Source organism: Microtus pennsylvanicus, chromosome 3 (assembly GCF_037038515.1).
Source record: "Microtus pennsylvanicus isolate mMicPen1 chromosome 3, mMicPen1.hap1, whole genome shotgun sequence".
In the NCBI taxonomy this organism is placed as follows: Eukaryota; Metazoa; Chordata; class Mammalia; order Rodentia; family Cricetidae; genus Microtus; species Microtus pennsylvanicus.
The window spans coordinates 41,162,929-41,182,703 of NC_134581.1; the positions used below are offsets into that span (position 1 = coordinate 41,162,929).

Sequence of the window (19,775 nt, forward strand, 5' to 3'; positions counted from 1 at the left end):
TTCTTTCAGCTAAGACTTTATCTATTTGCTGATTCCTCTCTTAACATAGAGCTTATGTTTCGGCTTCTAGGTTGAAAAAGCTCCTTGAACAAGAAAAGGCTTACCAAGCCCGCAAAGAAAAAGAAAATGCTAAGCGGCTCAACAAACTGCGAGACGAGCTTGTGAAACTGAAGTCCTTCGCGCTCGTACTGGTGGACGAGAGGCAGATGCACATTGAGCAGCTGGGCCTGCAGAGTCAGAAAGTCCAGGACCTCACTCAGAAGCTGAGGGAGGAGGAAGAGAAGCTCAAAGCCATCACCTACAAATCCAAAGAGGACCGCCAGAAACTGCTCAAGTTGGAAGCGGACTTTGAACACAAGGCCTCGAGGTTTTCCCAGGAGCACGAAGAGATGAATGCCAAACTGGCTAACCAAGAGTCTCACAACAGACAACTTCGACTCAAGCTGGTGGGCTTATCTCAGAGGATCGAGGAACTGGAAGAGACCAATAAAAATCTTCAGAAGGCAGAGGAAGAGCTCCAGGAGCTGAGGGATAAAATTGCCAAAGGGGAGTGTGGGAACTCCAGCCTCATGGCCGAAGTGGAAAGCCTGCGGAAGCGTGTGCTTGAGATGGAGGGCAAGGACGAAGAGATCACAAAGACGGAGGCCCAGTGCAGGGAGCTGAAGAAGAAGCTCCAGGAGGAGGAGCATCACAGCAAGGAGCTCCGACTGGAAGTGGAGAAGCTGCAGAAGAGGATGTCTGAACTGGAGAAGCTGGAGGAAGCCTTCAGCAGGAGTAAGTCGGAATGTACCCAGCTCCATCTGAACCTGGAGAAAGAGAAGAACCTCACCAAAGACCTGCTGAACGAGCTGGAGGTGGTCAAGAGTCGAGTGAAGGAACTCGAGTGCTCGGAAAGCAGGCTGGAGAAGGCTGAGCTGAGCCTCAAGGACGACCTCACGAAGCTGAAGTCCTTCACGGTGATGCTGGTAGACGAGAGGAAGAACATGATGGAAAAAATAAAGCAAGAAGAGAGGAAAGTGGACGGCTTGAACAAAAACTTCAAGGTAGAGCAGGGAAAGGTCATGGACGTTACGGAAAAACTAATCGAGGAAAGCAAGAAGCTTTTAAAACTCAAGTCAGAAATGGAGGAAAAGGTGTCCACTCTGACAAAAGAGCGAGACGAACTGATGGGTAAGCTGAGAAGTGAAGAGGAGAAGTCCTGTGAGCTGAGCTGCAGCGTCGACTTGCTGAAGAAGCGGCTGGATGGCATCGAGGAGATAGAAAGGGAAATAAGCCGAGGTAGGTCGTGCAAGGGGCCTGAGTTCACCTGCCCTGAGGATAACAAGATCCGGGAACTAACGCTTGAAATCGAGAGACTGAAGAAGCGTCTCCAGCAGTTGGAGGTGGTAGAAGGGGACTTGATGAAGACAGAAGATGAGTATGACCAGCTGGAGCAGAAGTTCAGAACCGAGCAGGATAAGGCAAACTTCCTCTCCCAGCAGCTAGAGGAAATCAAGCACCAAATGGCCAAGAACAAGGCGACAGAGAAAGGAGAGGCTGTGAGCCAGGAGGCCGAGCTGCGGCACAGGTTTCGGCTGGAGGAGGCTAAAAGTCGTGATTTGCAGGCTGAGGTGCAGGCTCTCAAGGAGAAGATCCACGAACTGATGAACAAAGAAGACCAGCTGTCGCAGCTCCAAGTGGACTACTCGGTCCTTCAGCAAAGATTTATGGAAGAAGAAAATAAGAACAAGAACATGGGGCGGGAGGTTCTCAATCTGACCAAAGAGTTGGAGCTCTCCAAGCGCTACAGCCGCGCTCTCAGGCCCAGCGGGAATGGCAGGAGGATGGTGGACGTGCCCGTGGCCTCCACCGGAGTGCAGACCGAGGCGATGTGCGGAGACGCTGCGGAGGAGGAGACCCCGGCTGTGTTCATTCGCAAATCCTTCCAGGAAGAAAACCACATCATGAGTAATCTTCGACAGGTGGGCCTGAAGAAACCCATGGAACGATCCTCGGTCCTCGACAGGTATCCCCCTGCAGCGAACGAGCTCACCATGAGGAAGTCCTGGATTCCTTGGATGAGAAAAAGAGAAAACGGCCCCTCTACCCCACAGGAGAAAGGGCCTCGGTCGAACCCAGGTGCAGGGCACCCCGGGGAACTAGTCCTAGCACCAAAGCAGGGCCAGCCTCTGCACATCCGTGTGACACCGGACCATGAGAACAGCACTGCAACCCTGGAGATCACAAGCCCCACGTCTGAAGAGTTTTTCTCTAGTACCACCGTCATTCCTACCTTAGGCAATCAGAAACCAAGGATCACCATTATTCCATCACCCAATGTCATGTCGCAAAAGCCCAAAAGTGCAGATCCTACTCTCGGCCCAGAACGAGCCATGTCCCCTGTCACAATTACTACTATTTCCAGAGAGAAGAGCCCGGAAGGTGGAAGGGGTGCATTTGCAGACAGGCCCGCGTCTCCTATCCAGATCATGACGGTGTCAACGTCCGCAGCTCCCCCTGAAATCGCTGTCTCTCCTGAATCCCAGGAAGTGCCGGTGGGAAGGACTATCCTCAAAGTCACCCCAGAAAAACAAACTGTTCCGACCCCCGTGCGGAAGTACAACTCCAATGCCAATATCATCACCACGGAAGACAACAAAATTCACATTCACCTGGGTTCTCAGTTCAAACGATCCCCGGGGCCTGCTGCTGAAGGCGGGAGTCCAGTTATTACCGTCAGGCCTGTCAATGTGGCAGCAGAGAAGGAAGTTTCTACCGGCACAGTCCTCCGCTCTCCCAGGAACCACCTCTCTTCACGACCCGGTGCTAGCAAAGTGACCAGCACTATAACTATAACCCCGGTCACAACGTCTTCCACCCGAGGAACCCAGTCGGTGGTGAGTAGGGGAGGACCCAGGGCAGAGTGCAAGCAAGTTGGAGAGTAGTGGCGGGCAGAATGGAAGGGTGGGAGGAGGGGGAAGAATACATAATTTAAGATTACAGCTATGCCTTAGCTTAGGTTGTAAATATCGGTTACATGGGAAATCTGAGGCAAGTAAAATTGATTGTTACATTGTTCTCTTAAAACTACATTAAATAAACTGAGTCCACAGTAGACTCAGAGACCTCAAGGTGTATTATTAACTCTGGTTGTGAGGTCCAGCAAAAGTTCTAATTTCTTAGAATGTAAGAGATTTTTTTTTAAATTATTGATTCTTAGTACATTTCACATCACATATTCTGATCCCACTCATCTCCCCGTCCCCTCACATCTGCCCTCTGCCCTTGCAACCTCCGGCCCCAAACAAAACCAAACTTAAAAAAAAAATCAAAACCAAAACAACCAATCAAACAAACAAGAGAGAGAGGGAGAAGCATCTTGTCTTGGAAGCTGTAATGTGGCCTGGTCATACAGTCTACCTTTTAATCCATTCATCTGTACTTGCAAGTGTTCATTGCAAGTTAGAGTCATGGGTCAGGCCTCTGGCTTCTGCTGTTGTGGAGATCTTGTGTCATGGAAGTCCTGCGGGGAGGGGGGGGACAAATTTCTTATACAACAGCACGTACCTCTTTAATATTAATTCAACATAACAGGCTAGAAACTGTGATTCTTAGCTCCAGAACACATTCTCTAGCTTATATGGAAATCTCTCAAAAATGAACTCATGATTTAAATACATGAGCTATGAGCCATCTTCCCATATCCTTAGAATCGTTTACACTAATTCTCTGTACACAGAATCAAGACAGACTTTACAGTGAGACCCGGCCATTGTTTCGGCAGCAAAGCATCGAGTGACTGGCTCCGCTGGAGTCAGACAGCACTCAGCGTTAGCCTCCTCCAATGCGCCTCCTCCAATGCTGCTGACGGGCTTCTCAGCAGGACAAAGCGTAGCTCCACTGGGCGAGGTCTTGTGTCTTTGGGCTTTGGAAACACATCGTGGAGGAGTAAATTATTGTATTTAAGAGCAGACTCTTTTGCTGTGGCATCTTCTCCCCGTTTCGAAGTTCAGATTGAAAATCTTACCCTCTGACTATCGCCTAACCCTTACACACAAATAACATTTAAAAACCTCAGGCCTAAATGATGATGGTCCATGTATTTTGGTAAATTCAACAAAATACAAGTTAGAGCAACAAAAAGGTTTAGGAGACCACTCTTAGAATATAATTAGTGATGCTAGTTCATTTGGATAGTCGTTCATTTACTTTGTACTGAGCCTCAGCCCCACTTCTTCCACTGTGGTGTTGGTGCTGGTGTATAGAGATCTGTAAATGTTCCCGAGTCAGTGAGGAAAGACTAGGAGGAGTTAATCATCCTGTGATAAAGGCGAGCATCAAGGAACTACCAAAGGGGGCGTCACTTGTCAGAAGGCATGGGAAGGAGTGTATGAGCTATAGACAAGAAGAATGTGTGAGGCATGGCCCTACGAAGGGGCCGGGTGTGTTTGGGGCATATAGAGTGATCCTGCTGTGTTGTAGCAGTGGTCCTGGGGGACAGGCAGGTGCAGTATATGCAAACACACCCAGGAATTAGGGTTTGGCTTATGAAACTTGCATTTAGTTTCTCTGACTAGACAAAGGAGTCACTGAAAAGTTAATGAATGAACCTGAACATATTTTACATTATTTTTGGAAGATACTTCTATCAAACATTGAAAGGACAGATAGGAGAGAACACAGTCTAAGGACATGTGCCATTCCTGTGCTCGAGGAATCGTATAGGATTAAAAGGTGACAATATAGATAGGGCCATACTGAAAATAGAACTGAGAACTAGCCATGGTGGTATATTCTAGTAATTCTAGCACTCAGGAAACGGGCAAGAGGGCTGCGGGTTTCAGACCAGCCTGGACTACACAGTAAAAACCCATCTTAAAAGGAAGGGGAAGCCAGGCAGTGGTGGCGCACCCCTTTAACCCCAGCACTCAGGAGGCAGAGGCAGGTAGATCTCAGTGAGTTCCAGGCCATCCTGGTCTACAAAGCAAGTTCCAGGAGAGCCAGGATTTTACAACAGAGTACATGCAGAGGGTAGCTCAAGGGATTCCTGCTTTTGCTGTTTAAGGAGATCTGCTGGGATGACAGCAAGCAGTGTAACAGTTTCTGGGATGCCTGCATGATGCTGTCCATGTTCACTGAGTAGCTGGAAATTAGATCTGCACGTCAGAAGAGTCAGGAGGCAGTGTTCTAGGGCTTGGATGCATGGAATTACAAGCAAGGGGATTCTCAGGGTGAAAGTGGAAATCTTAATAAAAGGGCCGAGACTAGGACATGGTGACACATTTGGAGGTAGGCAGGGCCGAATGAACTATCAGGAGAAGAAAGGAGTCATCAGAGCCTGGAAGCCTTGGTGAGGCTCATACAGAGACCAAAGCCATGCACTGTGAGGAACATTGTAGGAAGGTGGATGTGGTCAGGGTGCCGATTAAAACAGAAAAGTCTGAGGTCATAAATAGGTGAAAAGGGCCACTTCCTCTGAAGTGGCAGAAAGGAAGAACAGTGGTATACCTCTAAGAACTAGGATGTGAAGTCATCTTGCATAGGGCTGAGAAAGGTGAAGAAGGAAGGGTTGAGAGGGAAATTCAGCATAGATGTCTCAAGAAAGGGAAAAGGGAAGGATTCCGAGCAGGTTAGAAGCCAACTCCAACGCTTTTAGTCCTTTTCCCTGGCATGGGATTGTTGCGGATGCTCCCTGGTGGCAGGAATATGCTAAGGGGAATAACTGGGGAAACTCACCAACGTATCCCTTTTGTCTGTGTTTTCTCTTACAGTCAGGACAAGATGGGTCATCTCAGCGGCCTACACCCACCCGCATTCCCATGTCAAAAGGTATGAAAGCTGGAAAATCACTAGTAGCAGCCCCAGGAGCAGGAAATCTGACCAAATTCCAGCCTCGAGCTGAGACTCAGTCTATGAAAATAGAGCTGAAGAGACCGGCAGCCAGCAGCACTACCTCTCTTGGAGGGGGGAAGGGCTGAGGGCAGTGGCTAAGGGGGTATGTTGCCAGGCCGCTGCCGCTGTTGTGGAAGCAAACCTTCCTTCGTTTGTGCCAACCTTTTCTATGTACTGCTAATTTAAGTTTTAAGGATTTTGTTTATAAAATAACCCCCTAATGGCTATGCGTTTTTTCCCTATGTTGTGCATCTGTTTTAATGCAGGGAAGTAGAACTGAGAAGCAGAATTGCTGTTTGCTGAATGTTTTGCTGAAAACGCTGGTCCTGAGACAGGGTCTGGCCCGAGTTTAGTTTTACTTCTAGCGTGTGGCCCCATCGAATGTCGCTCATCAGTTAAGAAGCCCTCAATGTCTTAGGGGCCACGTTACGTGCTGCTGAAGGCTGGCTCCCAAATTTTCTAATTGTAAGCCAAGTTTCACAGACTTACTTCGGCAATTTTTTTCAAAAAAAAAAACTATTTTGAAATAAGAGAGAGTTTAACAATTGTCATTGTACACTATCCAATCTTGAGTTTGATATATGTGATGTAAGGGAAAAATTCAAAGCTATCACAGAGCCTCTAAAATATGGAAAAGCAGAACCTCCTAGTATGACTTCAGGGAACAATTTGAACATGAAATAAAATGGAGACAACTGTGGAATCTGAAAAAGAGAGTTTGATTTATTTGTGTGTTTGTGTGTATTCCAGAAGTGGTGGCCACCTCGAGCCGCTCCCAGCATTTCATAGACAATAGCGCTGTGCCTTTAGGACCAGAGCTAGGCCCTGTTTAAGTGTGCAGTTGGTGGACATTGTAGAGCAGTAGAATAAAGCTGCCAAGTGTCCCTGTAAAGCTCCGCAGAAATGGTGACAAGCTAAAAACAGCCCAATGCAAATTTAGACACTTTCCAGCCAAGGAAAAATTGACATCATCCCTTAATTGAATTCAATATTTTCCTCAGTTAAGTGTGGACTCTGTTTGCAGATGTAGATAGAACAGATCGTGATTTGGGGTGTGCATGTTTGTGTGTGTGTGTCTGTGTGTGTGTGTGTGTGCGCGCGTACCTGTTGGTACATGTGGTGTGGGGAAGTACTCTATTCTTACTGTCAGTTTTACTTATGCCTGAATCATTTTCTTTAGTGTTTGAGCATGTTCTAATAAGCATGGGGCAGAGCGTAAATGGAGAACGCCGTGTGTCTGTGAGATTAATCTTGAAAAAGTGCTTCTGTGCTTCACGCTCCCGTAACCACCAAAGGACTCCAGGCTGGTAAACTGCAGCTTAGCGCACCATCCTCTCATGCAGGCCACAGTTTTGCCCAAACTATGAGCCCCATAGGTGACATTTACAAATTTACAGTAGAGTTACTGATGTACATTTTTGTTTCTGAATTCTTAAATTTCCAAAATCCATCCGGGACAGCACACACTTTTCGTATCTGAGCAAGGCCAATAGGAAAAGGAATAGGTGCGCTCCGTTTTCAGACCGTGAGTCAGTGTTTCACGGCCAAGTGCTTCTCTGCATTCCTTTCTGTACCAGACACCTTACACCATGCAGAACATGGCTTGAACTGTCTGGGTGACGGTGGGTGTGGCCGCCTCCAATTATCTAGACACACTTTAGGCAAATCTGTCACCAGCTGTTCATTGGCTCTCAGAGTATCCATTAAAATATGTTTAGCAACCATGCTAACAACAGTCCAGAATGCTGGGTCCGGAAGGTTAAAGAGAGATAGAGATTAGCTAAGATGTATGATCTTAGCTAATTTGCTAGTTAGAATACTAACTTGTGTTTCTTACTGACTTTCTGCACTCTAATCAATGGACATCCAACCCTTCTAAAGACAAGGACATTCTTTGTTTTACTAGTGCCTACCTTGTGTTTGCGAAGTGTTCACTGTCACTACTCTACGACATAAGCCGCTCAAGCAAGGACAGTGTCAACTGCTGTGTTCCTTTGGACTCTGCCTGACCTTCTTTAAGTGGCTTACAATCTCAGTGTGTATTGCTGATCTCGCTTTCACTTGCCCACACAATGGTTACATCACTTCCTCCTGGATGTTCATATCACCCTGGGAGCGTGCTCAGAAAGGCTAAACAGTGAATGTACAGGATGTTTACATATGTAGATCCGGCATAGAGCCATGTACAAAGTCCAACCGCTAAGAAAACTTGGCAGAACAATACACAGCCACTTCAGAAATGACAAAAAGTTACCGCCAGGAAAGTTCCTCTTTGTAATTTTAGAACCAACTGTATATTTATTGGACAGCTTTGTTTTAAATCACACATTGGAAGTGGAGTACACAGGGGATAGGAAATGGAGGATTAAATGTAGCCTGACTCCATCTTCCACGGGTAAATGTTTTTTAATATGCTGCTTAATGTGCTTTTGTAGGAGAGAATGGGCTAACAGTTTAGACTCTTTTCTCTGTTGTGAATCCTACTGTATGCTAAAATAAAAGTCTCACAACGGCTGACGTGTATCACTGCTGCTCGGGTCCTGCAGTGAGAAAGTCTTAAGAGGTAGGGAGCATGTCATTTCCACAGAGTTCACTGTGATAATGCTTTCTAGGGGTGTGCTGGTACGACCCACACAGCTAAAGAGGAGACCCAGGTCTTCCACACCCGTGAGTCAATTGAACATATTGGATGTCCATGACGGTGACAACCTGCCACACATGGTCCCGGGAATGCTCTGACATGGGATATTGCTGCAGCATGTCTGTTATATCAATGTTATGAGTGTCATCTCTAGGTTATTTGCTTTAACAGAGCCACTGGCTTCCTGTCATATTGGCAGGAGGGCGGGTTGATGTGTAGCCGTTGGGTGTCTCGAGATGTTAGTATATTCATCAAGGGTGTCAGCAGATCCCGTACTTGGTTGTTTTCAAGAATGAAATGAAGACCCAACATTGAGTCATATGAGGGGATGCATAGTTTCAGTGATGAAATGTATCCTGGAGTACAAAATGTAGAGAAGACTTGAACTTCTCATCCTTCCGTGCAGAGCAAAATCATAGAACTAGAGATGGGAAGAGGACATGGGGCTGTTGAGATGGTTCTGTGCTGGTCTAACACTGTAACATCCTAGCTTTTATCTGAAGCAATGAAAGAAGGGAGATATGTGTGTCCGAGGCTGAAGAACAGAGAGAGAGGGACAAAGAGGTTCCCTTTCTCTTCCCCTCCCCCTTTCCATAAGTGCTCTACCCCTGTGCTACACTCTTAGCCTCAGATTCTAATTTTAGATGTCATTTCTTTTCTTTTTTTTATTATGTATACAATATTCTGTCTGTGTGTATGCCTGCAGGCCAGAAGAGGGCACCAGACCCCATTACAGATGGTTGTGAGCCACCAGGTGGTTGCTGGGAATTGAACTCAGGACCTTTGGAAGAACAGGCAATGCTCTTAACCTCTGAGCCATCTCTCCAGCCCCTATCTGTCATTTCTATGCAGGCAATAGATACACTGCAGAACCTTCCAGTGCAGCACACCCTTCCCTTCATCTGTGCAGGCTTCCGCAGCTCCTGCTGGCTCCGTCCACGCCCACCTAAACTATTGACAGGACAGTTCATGTGTCCTGCCTCCACTCTCGCACTGCGGATTTGTCCTTAGCATTTAATTTTTTATTTTTTTTGAGAAACAGTTGTTAGCCACGTGCATGGGTGTGGGTAAATGCATGTGAGTGCAGGTGCCCTGCAGAGGCCAGAGACGTTGGAGCTCCGGGAGGTGGAGTTAGCAGCAGCTGTGAGCTACCTGGGCATATGGACCTCCAGCCCTCTGCAAGATCGGTGCAGGGTGGGATGCATGCTCTCGGTGCTGTGTGGGAGGTGCGGGGTGCGTGCTCTCGGCTGCTCTGCCAGCCTCAGCCTTTCCTTTATAAAAAACAATCCACGCACATTGTTAAAATATCAGCCAATGGTAGAAGATAACAAAAATAGTTGTTCCTTACTTTTTCCCACTGACCCAAGGTTTTCCTTGGGGACCGCTTCTCCGGTTCTTACCCATTTGTGCAAACATTTATTTCCATATTAGTATAATGTCCTTGTACTCTCGTCTCTTAGTTCTAGATTTTAAATATCTTATGTCTTCCTATTATTGTTTTGGTGGTGAACATTTAGGTGTCTTTTTATCCTTTTTATCCATCCTTTCAACATGATTATTTATTTATTTACTTGCTTACTTACTTATCCTTTTGGGTTTGTTTTGTTTGTTTTAGCTTTTTGAGACAGGATTCCTGTGTGGCCCTGACTGTCCCGGAACTAGTTCTGTAGACCAGGCTGGCCTTGAACTCACCAAGATCCACCTGCCTCTGCCTCCCAAATGCTGGGATTAAAGGTGTGTGCCACACCACCGCCTGGCTCACGTCACATATTTTTGATATAGTAATTAAATTTTCTAAGTGTTTGTAAAATGTGCGCAGAGGAAACTTGAATATGCTTCCCTGCTGAGCCAAGCTGTGCACAAGGAGAGTGCTCTCTTCCTCTTGACACTTCTGCCAAGGAATAATTACTTTATTCTGTTTGATCTTTCATCTGTTTGGTTTCCTATGTATCTGTTTTAGTTTTCCCGAACACTCCATTTGGTATGCCCAACACCGATCAGTAATTTTTCCAACACTTAAACACAGCAGTTTTCTATTTCCTCCCCAGAGGCCTTCCTGTGCAGCGCTAAGCTCCTTCAAACTGGACTGGTTGTCCTCCAAGACTGCTGCCCAGCTGCTGTCCTTGTGCCTGAACTGAATCCAGACTCCTCTCCTGTCCCCTCCCTTCCCTCCTCTCCCCTCCTCTCCCCTCTTCTCCTTTCCCCTCCCCTCCCTTTCCCTCTTTTTTCTCCCCTCCCTTCCCTTCGCCTCCTCTCCCATCCCCTCCCTTTCCCTCTCCTCCTCTCCCCTCCTTTCCTCTCTCCTCCTCTCCCTTCCCCTTCCTTTCCTCTTCCTGAGGATGGATGCCTCAGAGGGTGGACTTTCTCTTCAGATTCATGAAGGACAATCCTCATTTTATAAACCAAACTCACCCCCGTCAAGCAGGGTTCGGCTTTAGGATACACACTAGAGAGACTCTCCAGAAAGAGGGTGCTGATGAACAGTGGATGCGATACTAAGAAGGCTGAAAATCACGAGATTACAGTAGCACTTTTTTCCTGTCACCAAAGCTCTGTGTGTCCTTTGGCAAATCACCTTACTGTGGCTTGTGGTTTAGCATTTTGCTAGATAATTCTGGAATCCTTCTGCAATAATATGATTACTGCACTTTATGTAGCAAGCCGCTTGCAAGAACCTGCTTTACTCTCCTGACAACTAATGATTGTTTTCTGATTGGGGCTCTCTCTATTTTTTTGTGTTCTGAATTTGTGATAGACAGAGCTGCAGTCACAGAGGTAGTAGGGGCTGATTCAAATCTTACAGTTAAAGCTGACAATTGTCTTTACAATTTAAACAATTCATTCTTGCATGTATAGGTGTTTCGTCTGCATGTGTGACTGTGCACTGTGTATGTACCTGGTGCCTACGACAGTCAACAAGGGCATCAGATCCCTGGGAAATTAAGTCACATGTGGTTATGAGCCACCATGTGGTTGCTAGGAAGTGGTTGTAAGAAAGTGAATCCCCCCCCGCGCTCCCCCGCGCACCCCAATTTTTTGTTTGGTTTGGTTTTTTTGAGACAGGTTATCTCATTGGAACCTGCTGCTCACTGATAAGGCTTGAATGGCTAGTCAATGAACATCCAAGATCTAGTCACCTGTCTCTACCTCTCCAGTGAGGAATTATAAGCAAATCATCATACTCGGCATTTGGTTTGAGTTCCAGGGGCCAATTTCAGGTCCTCATGTTTGTATAACAAGAATATCATGAACTGAGCTGTCTCCCCAATCCCAAGTTTTAAATGTATTTGGGGATCATATGTATGTGTACCACGTGCATGCAGGAGACTGCAAAAGTCAGAAGAATACCCGATTCCCGAGAACTAAAGTCATCAGTGGTTAAGAGCCACTATGTGGGTGCTGGGATTTCAACCCAGGTCTTCTACAAGAACAGCTAGCACTCTTAACCACTGAGCCATCGCTCCAGCACCCCAAGTCTAACAGTTCTAGACTTAAAGATAGGTTTGAACATTTGGTCTGTGTTCTGGAAAGAGTAGAACCTGGGCAACACGGGCTCAAAATTGACATATTTTCCCATCAGTTAGCTTTTATTTATAGATAATATTATATTTGAGGGAAGCAATTCAAATTTGTTTGTTCTGGGAATAGCATTCAATGGTAGAGGTAAGGATTGACTTGCTTGAAAAATAAGTCATTAGTAATAATTGTTGGTGGCTCCAACAATGATGGGCTTATCTGGGCTGATGGTGGAGCAAGAGCTGATTTTGAAAGGAATTAAATGAAGGGTTCAATGATTATGAAACCCCAAGGGAGATTATATCATCTGGTTCAAAAGTTTTCCGGAACAAATGACAGAACTGATTATCGGAAGTATTTTTAATTAGCTGAACTCAATCCAAAAGAAGGAGTAGAAGCTCAAGCCAACAGAGGAAGTTTATTGAACTTCCTATTTAAAACAGATGTTTTATCAGGATTTCTGAATGTGATAATAGGATTGTATCCCAATGTAGTTTAAGGAACTCGGGAATGCACAAAACCCAGCAATATCTAGCTACTCTCCTTTCTAGATGTTATATAGGATATTTGTAGGTCATTTCAAACTTACCCAGAGAGCAGGGAGTTCAAAGTTGAGCTTTGAAAGCTTGCAAAGAGGAAGAAGTAAGCTGGTGTGGGTCCTCCACAGAGTCCCTGCTAGGGAGGGAGTCATGGAACAGGGAGGCAGGCTGTAGGGCAGCCAGGTGGACAGCAGCCACAAGGAAATGTTCTCTTTAAGTTAAGGTTACAAAGCCATCCTCCTTCCTAGATGCAAAGCCCCGAGGTGCCACCATGCTTTGTCTGAGCTGTCTGAACTTAGAGGTTAGCTATTTGACTCGTTTGGTTGAATTTACCAGAGCGGACCTTTTAAAATGCAGAGCTCAAGAGTCCTTTGTAGATATTTTGGCTGAGTAAAAATGCACACATTGCATGGGAGGGAGTTAGAAGCGGATTTCCAACTTGCTGTTAGGTTGTCCCACTCCATCGCTCAAGGAAATGTTCCTTTAATTTCTCCCCAAGTCCTATCCCATTCCTGTGGCTTTGGAATGCAAGTCAATGCTCCTTGAATTTCTCCCCAAATTCTATCCTATTCATATGGCTTTAAAAGTTCTGTGATACCACTCACAAAAGTAAGATCAGAAACCAAGCAAAATTAGGAACCGATGACGTTTAGTTTACTTTGCATGGAACTTGTCTAACGGCTAGTGTAAAAAAATAATGGCTTAGCGCTGTCTCACAGCAACATCAGAATAGCAAATAGTGTGTTTACTATGTTGCCCAAAGTTTCTTAAGGAGAAAACTGCACAATAATGAGTGAAAGAAATGGAAACTTTTAGATTTTGGTAAATTCTTGTCAAAAATATATAAAAATCCAGTGTCCTCTATATGTATATGATATTCACAATTTAAAGATTTTTTTTATTTCAATTAGAAAAAAAAAGAGAAAATTATGTTGATCAGTGTCTGGGTATCGGAAACTCCCAAATTCAGGTGTTTTTGATATTTTGAGTTTGCCAATAAGTGGTAATTAACTATGATTATTTGTCTTTACTGTTTATTAAATACTTTACAAATTACAAGTGTCACACACACACACACACACACACACACATATATATGTATCACAAAGATCTCTATATAAAAATAGAAACTTATTGCAGAGTTGTACCTGGTCATAATAACCTCTAAGCTCTTCTTAGAGGCCCCAGGGTCTGACACTTGGGTTCTTTTCTGGGATACAAGGAAAGTCTAGCAGGAGGTGCCAAGTTTGTTACCATTGTCAACAACAAACATTTAAACAAGAATTATGTGTTTGTTTATTCCTCTACCTCTTCCTGGTGTGTGTGTGTGTCATATAACTTGGAAAGAGGATAACTTACAGGAGTCCATTCTCTCTCCCATGTGGGTCTTGGGGACCAAACCCAAGCCATTAAACTTGAGTCATCTCACTGAGCAATCTTGCTGGCCTCTCAACAAATACAAAAACAAAACACATAAAACAAAAAATGACTATTTATTGAAACACTTCAAAATCTTATGCTGTACAATATTTATTTCTCACAATTTCAGGTGTTGGATGAGTGATTCTTACTTGAGTTCACTCGAGATTTGGGGAAAACAGAGCATAAGCAATTACAGATATTAGACATCTTTTATTATGAAGGTAAAATTTATATATAACAACCTGTTGTTTGGTAAACAAGTGTTTTTGACAGTCTATTATAAACACACACATTTACACATTTGTTGCCAGTTTGCTAATTTAAGTGTACCAATGAAGCCAAGGAGTGAGACCATGATGTTGTTTCTTCTGTGTAAACCCTCGGCCAACCCTTCACCAAATATGAATTCTGAAGTCATTTCTGTGTGGATTGTACAATGCCAGAATTAAGAGAAGGTGGCTCTATGAACGAAGAGCCTTGCACACTAAGAAAGGTGTAAAAGCTGAAAATATTAGCCGTGCAGGGGACCTTACGGTGATTTCTGGGTACCTTTATTCTTTATCCTTGATGAGAACAGTCCCATCCACACTAAGAATGGTGGATTCCTCTCTGACATTTGTTTCTATGAGTCCTTAAAGAAGGAAATGGGAAGATGCACTGTGACGTAGTTCCTTTGAAGATTCCTTGATGCATACTACATAATTTTTTAAAAAGTAATGAATATGAAATAGTACTTTAATCTTAGATGATGATACCTACATAATATCTTGTAAGTGCTTTTACTTTTCTGGCTTGAAGATGGATCCATTTTTCGAGTGTTAAAAAGTGTTTTAGGTCTAGAGAAAACTGCACACACATACATATGCATTTGTATATGCATTTGTATATATAGTTTTTAAAGCTGTGCAAAGCCTTCAAATGTCTTAAGTATAAGACACTTATGTTCTTCATCTAAACTTCGTTTAAACCCAAATTCAAGCCGAAAGGCCGAGAAAGGGAATAAAAATATCTCCATCTAGTGGCCTCCAGTAGGTAGTTAATGAAACCTGAATCCAAAAGCATTTTCTGTGGAGGGTCACCCACCACCCAGTTAGCAGGAACCTACAGGTTTATGATGTAATGCAGCTTAGTTAATGTTCACTTAAATATTAACTACCAGAGTAAAGTAAAGTTATAAAAGTGTGCATTTAGAATTGAACATAGGTGGAAATGCTAGTTCCTTCTCTTGGGGGAGCAGGGTAGGTTGTCGTGGAATGAGCTCAGCGCCTTCCATGTGCTAGGCAAGCATGCTGCAGTTGAGCAACACTGCAGCTGCTCCCTTCATGTTCCTGGAAAATCCTGATGGAAGTTTCTGCACTTACATCATTGCTGTAGGTTGCAGAGAGGTCAAGGTTTAAGGTGGAGCAATTTTCTTGCTTTTCTTTCTTCTGCTTCGCATAAGCTCAGTGTCTACAGGACTGTGTCTTCTCATCAAGGCAGCTTCATGCCTACTACGGTGTCCCATCTCAGTACATAGTTTCAAAAGGACTGAATGAAAACTGTCATGATACAAGTTTATGAGGCCATGAAGGCTAGTATAGAAGGAAAGCCAATCAAACAATGTGATATTAAATGTTTGCAATGTGGCTGGACTGTTTTGTTTACCGAGTCAGCTTTGAAATTTATTATAAGACTGAATCAGGGGGCAGGCAGGATGGCTCAGTGGGTGAAGGCACATACTGCTGATCCTGAGCTCCATCCCCAGGATCCACGTAGAGTAAGGAGAGAGCCAATGCCTGCAAATCCATCCACTGACCACTACACCCACCTACTCCTACACACACAACATAAAGGAATATAAAAAAATTGTTTTAAAAAATCGTGAATGAATTTATGGGGCCAGTGAGGAGGCTCAGTGAGAAGGGAGGTCTGCTGGCAAGTCTGACAACCTGGGTTTAGCTCCTGGGACCTGCATGGTGAAGGGAGGCTGCCAAGTCTGCAAGTTCTGTGATCTCCGCAGGTGTGCTGCGGTGCATGCATATCTACACAACACACACTCGCTCAATAAATAATGTATTTAGCCGAAAAGAGTACACGTAGATATAAAAGCATTCGTTATGCAAAACCAGTAGTCAGAGAGCAAATTGTTTCTTGACTTCTTTGGAACATGAAGGGACTATGTCCTTATTAACAGTCCAATCCACATGCATTGAAAAAATAAGTTAAAGATGTGTGGGCACTGTTCAGAGCAGAAAGTGTTCAGCTGGGAGAACAGTTGCACAGCAAGTCTTTTACCATCACACGACTTGCATATCGTAATTACTATATTCGTGTTTAGTTCTTTCATTAAGATCAACCTACCATTATTAGTATATTAGACAGGGTTCTTAAAGAGCTTTAAAATTATTTTGGAAGTAAAACACACATGCAAGTATAAAGAAGTTCTCCCAAACAGCAAAGTCTGCAGAGCTGTTGATACTGGCCTCATGTACATGTTTTTGTTTTGCTGTGTTAACATTTATGGTCTTTTAGTGAAATGGTGTGGTACTGGTCTTCATATCAACTGCCGACTTGGGTTTAACTGAAAATGTGTTGTCTTTTTTCTCTTTATAGAGAGCATCATCATTCACCAGTTGCGAATGAGCTCCCGATGAGATTACCACGCAGCCCTCAGTCATCACCACGCAGCCCTCAGTCATCACTGAGGCTCTCCATGCTACTGACGCTGGCTGGAAACACCTCATGACTTCCAGTGATTTTTTTTTTTTTGAGGATACAATTTATCAGTTAAAAGCCACATCCTAGATGATTATGAACACATGTAGCAAAAGCAATTGAAGCTTTGTGCCAAAGGAAGTTTTCTTCTCTTTACAGAGCTTTCAGGCCTGTGGGCACATGCTGTATAATTTATTTTTATAATACATTTTGTCATGTGATATCTTTCCCTAAATTGTTTCTTTTCTCATAGTCTATGGCACATATACCTGTAGATTACACTGTCAGTTCTTCGAAGTATTGATATGTATCAAGGTTAACGTATCATTTTCTTTTTAGTACTTCGTTCATTTTTAATGAAAAGAAGTGCAACACTGTTTCCCAGGGCGACTTTAAGGTAACACCTAGAAACAGTAGACTCGGAGTTTTACTAATCATGTGACCTTATGGTCCTGACTGTGGCTCCTCACTGAAACAGATGTTCTGACTTAGGAGTCTCAAAACCAATTTGTGTCTTCTCCTCTGTGTTGTGTGTGGGAAACAAACAGCTTTGACTGGCCGTTCAATTTTATTTCTATTTGCATTATTTAATTATGTGTACAAAACAGTGGCTGTGACATCAACTTGTTTCCCACTTATTATTCCCACCCCATGAAATCTTGGAAATAAAAACTGACCTAGAAAATGTCAACTTTTTATTAAAAAAAAATAGGGAGACCCAAATGTACATAATCGTTTCCCATTGATTTTGGTTGACTTTCATAACTCCGTGTAGGTCTAAGAACAACTCCTCCTCTTGCCTCCTCCTTCTCCTTCTTCTATTCTTCTTGGTACAGGGCCTTGTTATTTATCCCTAGTTGGCCTAAACTTGGCTGTGTAGGCCAGGCTGGTCTTCAACTCAAGGGATCTGCCTGTCTGTGCCTCTCACAAGTGCGGGGACTAAAGACGTGCCATCATACCTAGCTAAGAATAGTTTTAAGGGATGAAAAGCCCAAACTATATCACTCAAGTCTCAATGTCAGAACTGCTGTTGAATTTAGGTTTATGTGAAAATGTGAAGTCTACTTGAACCTCTAGTTTAGGAAGAAAAAAAAATACTGTCGAGGGAGTGGGAATATTTCCAACAAGATTTTTAAAATAACTTTAAAGATCAGAGTTGACTCTTAAGTTTCTAAATGCTACCTTAGTGTGACTGAAGAGCCACTATATCACCCGGATAAAGTGCTGGAGGCTCACCACTATAGTCCACAAGCTGTCCCCATGCCAGACACAGGCTCTGGAATGGGAAACACAGTGTTACATTTCTTCCCTCGTGTAACCTAGAAGTTTGAATATAATCTGAAGGGCTGACAAATCATAGTCAACACACACTGTAAACTAAAGAACTATACTTTCTAAAAATTATTTTTGCTTTTTAAAAAGTAAGATAAAGTGCTCTGTTTGGCTTACCTGAGCTTGAATGACTATGGAGGCCTCACATAACCTTCTGTGGTTTTGAGTACTGATCCAGAAGCCTGGAGTACACGTGTGTGAAGATCTCTTAAAGCGTTGTTAAGTTTTATTACAATGCTAAAATGTAATAATATTTTCAATCACAAAACAGTTTTTATTTTATTTAGGTTGTTGTTTTTCCAGACAGGGAAGGCTTCTTTGTATAGCTCTAGCTATCCTGAACTTACTCTGTAGACCAGGCTGGCCTCGAACTCACAGAGATCTGCCTAACTCTGTCTCCTGACTATTGGGATAAAGGTGTGTGTCACCACTGCCCAGCTTTATTTAGTATTTTTATATTGACAGGGAGGTAAAGTATTTAGGTGGCACAGTTGCCTGAAGCTTAATTATTTGCTTTAAATTAAAAAATTACTAAGATGTGTATTTGGATCTGATGGGTTTTTTTTCCCACCAGAGTTGTAATTAATTTTGGTATTTGTAAAGATAGTGAAGATTATATTGGAACCAGTCATCTGGGTAGATGCTGAGACTTTTTCTGATTACCTTACAATAAGTGTCTTTGGCTAAACATGAATGACAGATAAGTAAAATGAAACCATTAATTTTTTAAAAAATAGAATACGACCAAGATCACAATCACATCTTACCAACCTTGTCTACTTGTAAGCTGCCTTCACAGAAAATTCTGGCACTAACCCAGATTACATCATATAACTCCAATTTCTTTTACTGTCATCAACTTGAATGAGACTAATTTTTGGATAGAATAATTTGGATGTTTCCTGAAGTATAATCAGTATTTCTAGTTCAAGGTACCATTGAACTAATCAATTTGTTTTATGCTTGATTTGTTGTTGTTTTGTTTTGTTTTGTTTTCAAGACAGGGTCTCCCTACGTAGCCCTGGTTGGCCTGGAACTCACTATGTAGAACTCACAGAGATCTGCCTCTCTCTGTTTCCTGAGTGCTAGGAATAAAAGCGTCCAATACAAAGCCCAGCCTTTACACTTGTGTTTTGAGACAGGATTTCACTATTTAGAACAGGCTGTCCTCAAAAACTATGTAGCTGAATATAGGCTTGAACTCGATCCTCCTGCCTCAGTCACCTGAGCGTTAGGATTACAAGGATAAGTCACAATGCTGGCTATACCTTTCCTCTTGATAACAGTTTCTGTGTATTTGATTTTGGTTTTCATTGTATCTTCTACATTTTTTCAAGAGTTCATGAAGCACTGAGCTTGATGAAGACAATGGATAGAGTGTATGCACAGGATGCTCAGACTGTACATGCAATATGAATCTGCTGACTCCTAAGACAGCCATTAAGAAATCGTGATGTGGGATATCTAGTTTAAGCACCAACAGCAGCACAGACACCACTGCAGGAATGCAGAGCTTGTAAACGTCAGGGCAAAGCAGGAGGAAATGGCTTATTAGGCATGTGATGTTTTTACCCAATGCCACGGGTGAACTTTCCCAGAAATGCAGAAAAAACATAGCAGAAGCTTAGTATGTTAATGAACTGTTTGAGCATGTTCATGAACTGTTTGAGCATGTTCATGAACTGTTTGAGCATGTTCATGAACTGTTTGAGCAACACATCTAAAAATGACAGAAATGCAAAATGAAACTTAAAATCATA

The 19,775-nt window shown here is 43.5% G+C and overlaps 1 protein-coding gene across 2 annotated transcripts in view; it reads left to right on the top strand.

Annotated features, from left to right (window-relative positions):
* Positions 1 to 17,766, top strand: part of Filip1 (filamin A interacting protein 1) — a 150,715-nt gene extending 132,949 nt beyond the window's left edge. Inside the window, exons 5-7 of one of the 2 annotated variants that reach the window (XM_075965131.1) lie at positions 71 to 2,876; positions 5,751 to 5,808; positions 16,582 to 17,766. In XM_075965131.1, the coding sequence (XP_075821246.1) occupies positions 71 to 2,876; positions 5,751 to 5,808; positions 16,582 to 16,622 (2,905 nt within the window). In that variant the 3' untranslated portion in view covers positions 16,623 to 17,766. Of the gene's footprint in view, positions 1 to 70; positions 2,877 to 5,750; positions 6,579 to 16,581 lie in introns of those variants that run through there. The other variant, XM_075965130.1, reaches the window with a different exon arrangement.
* Positions 17,767 to 19,775: the final 2,009 nt, after the last annotated feature.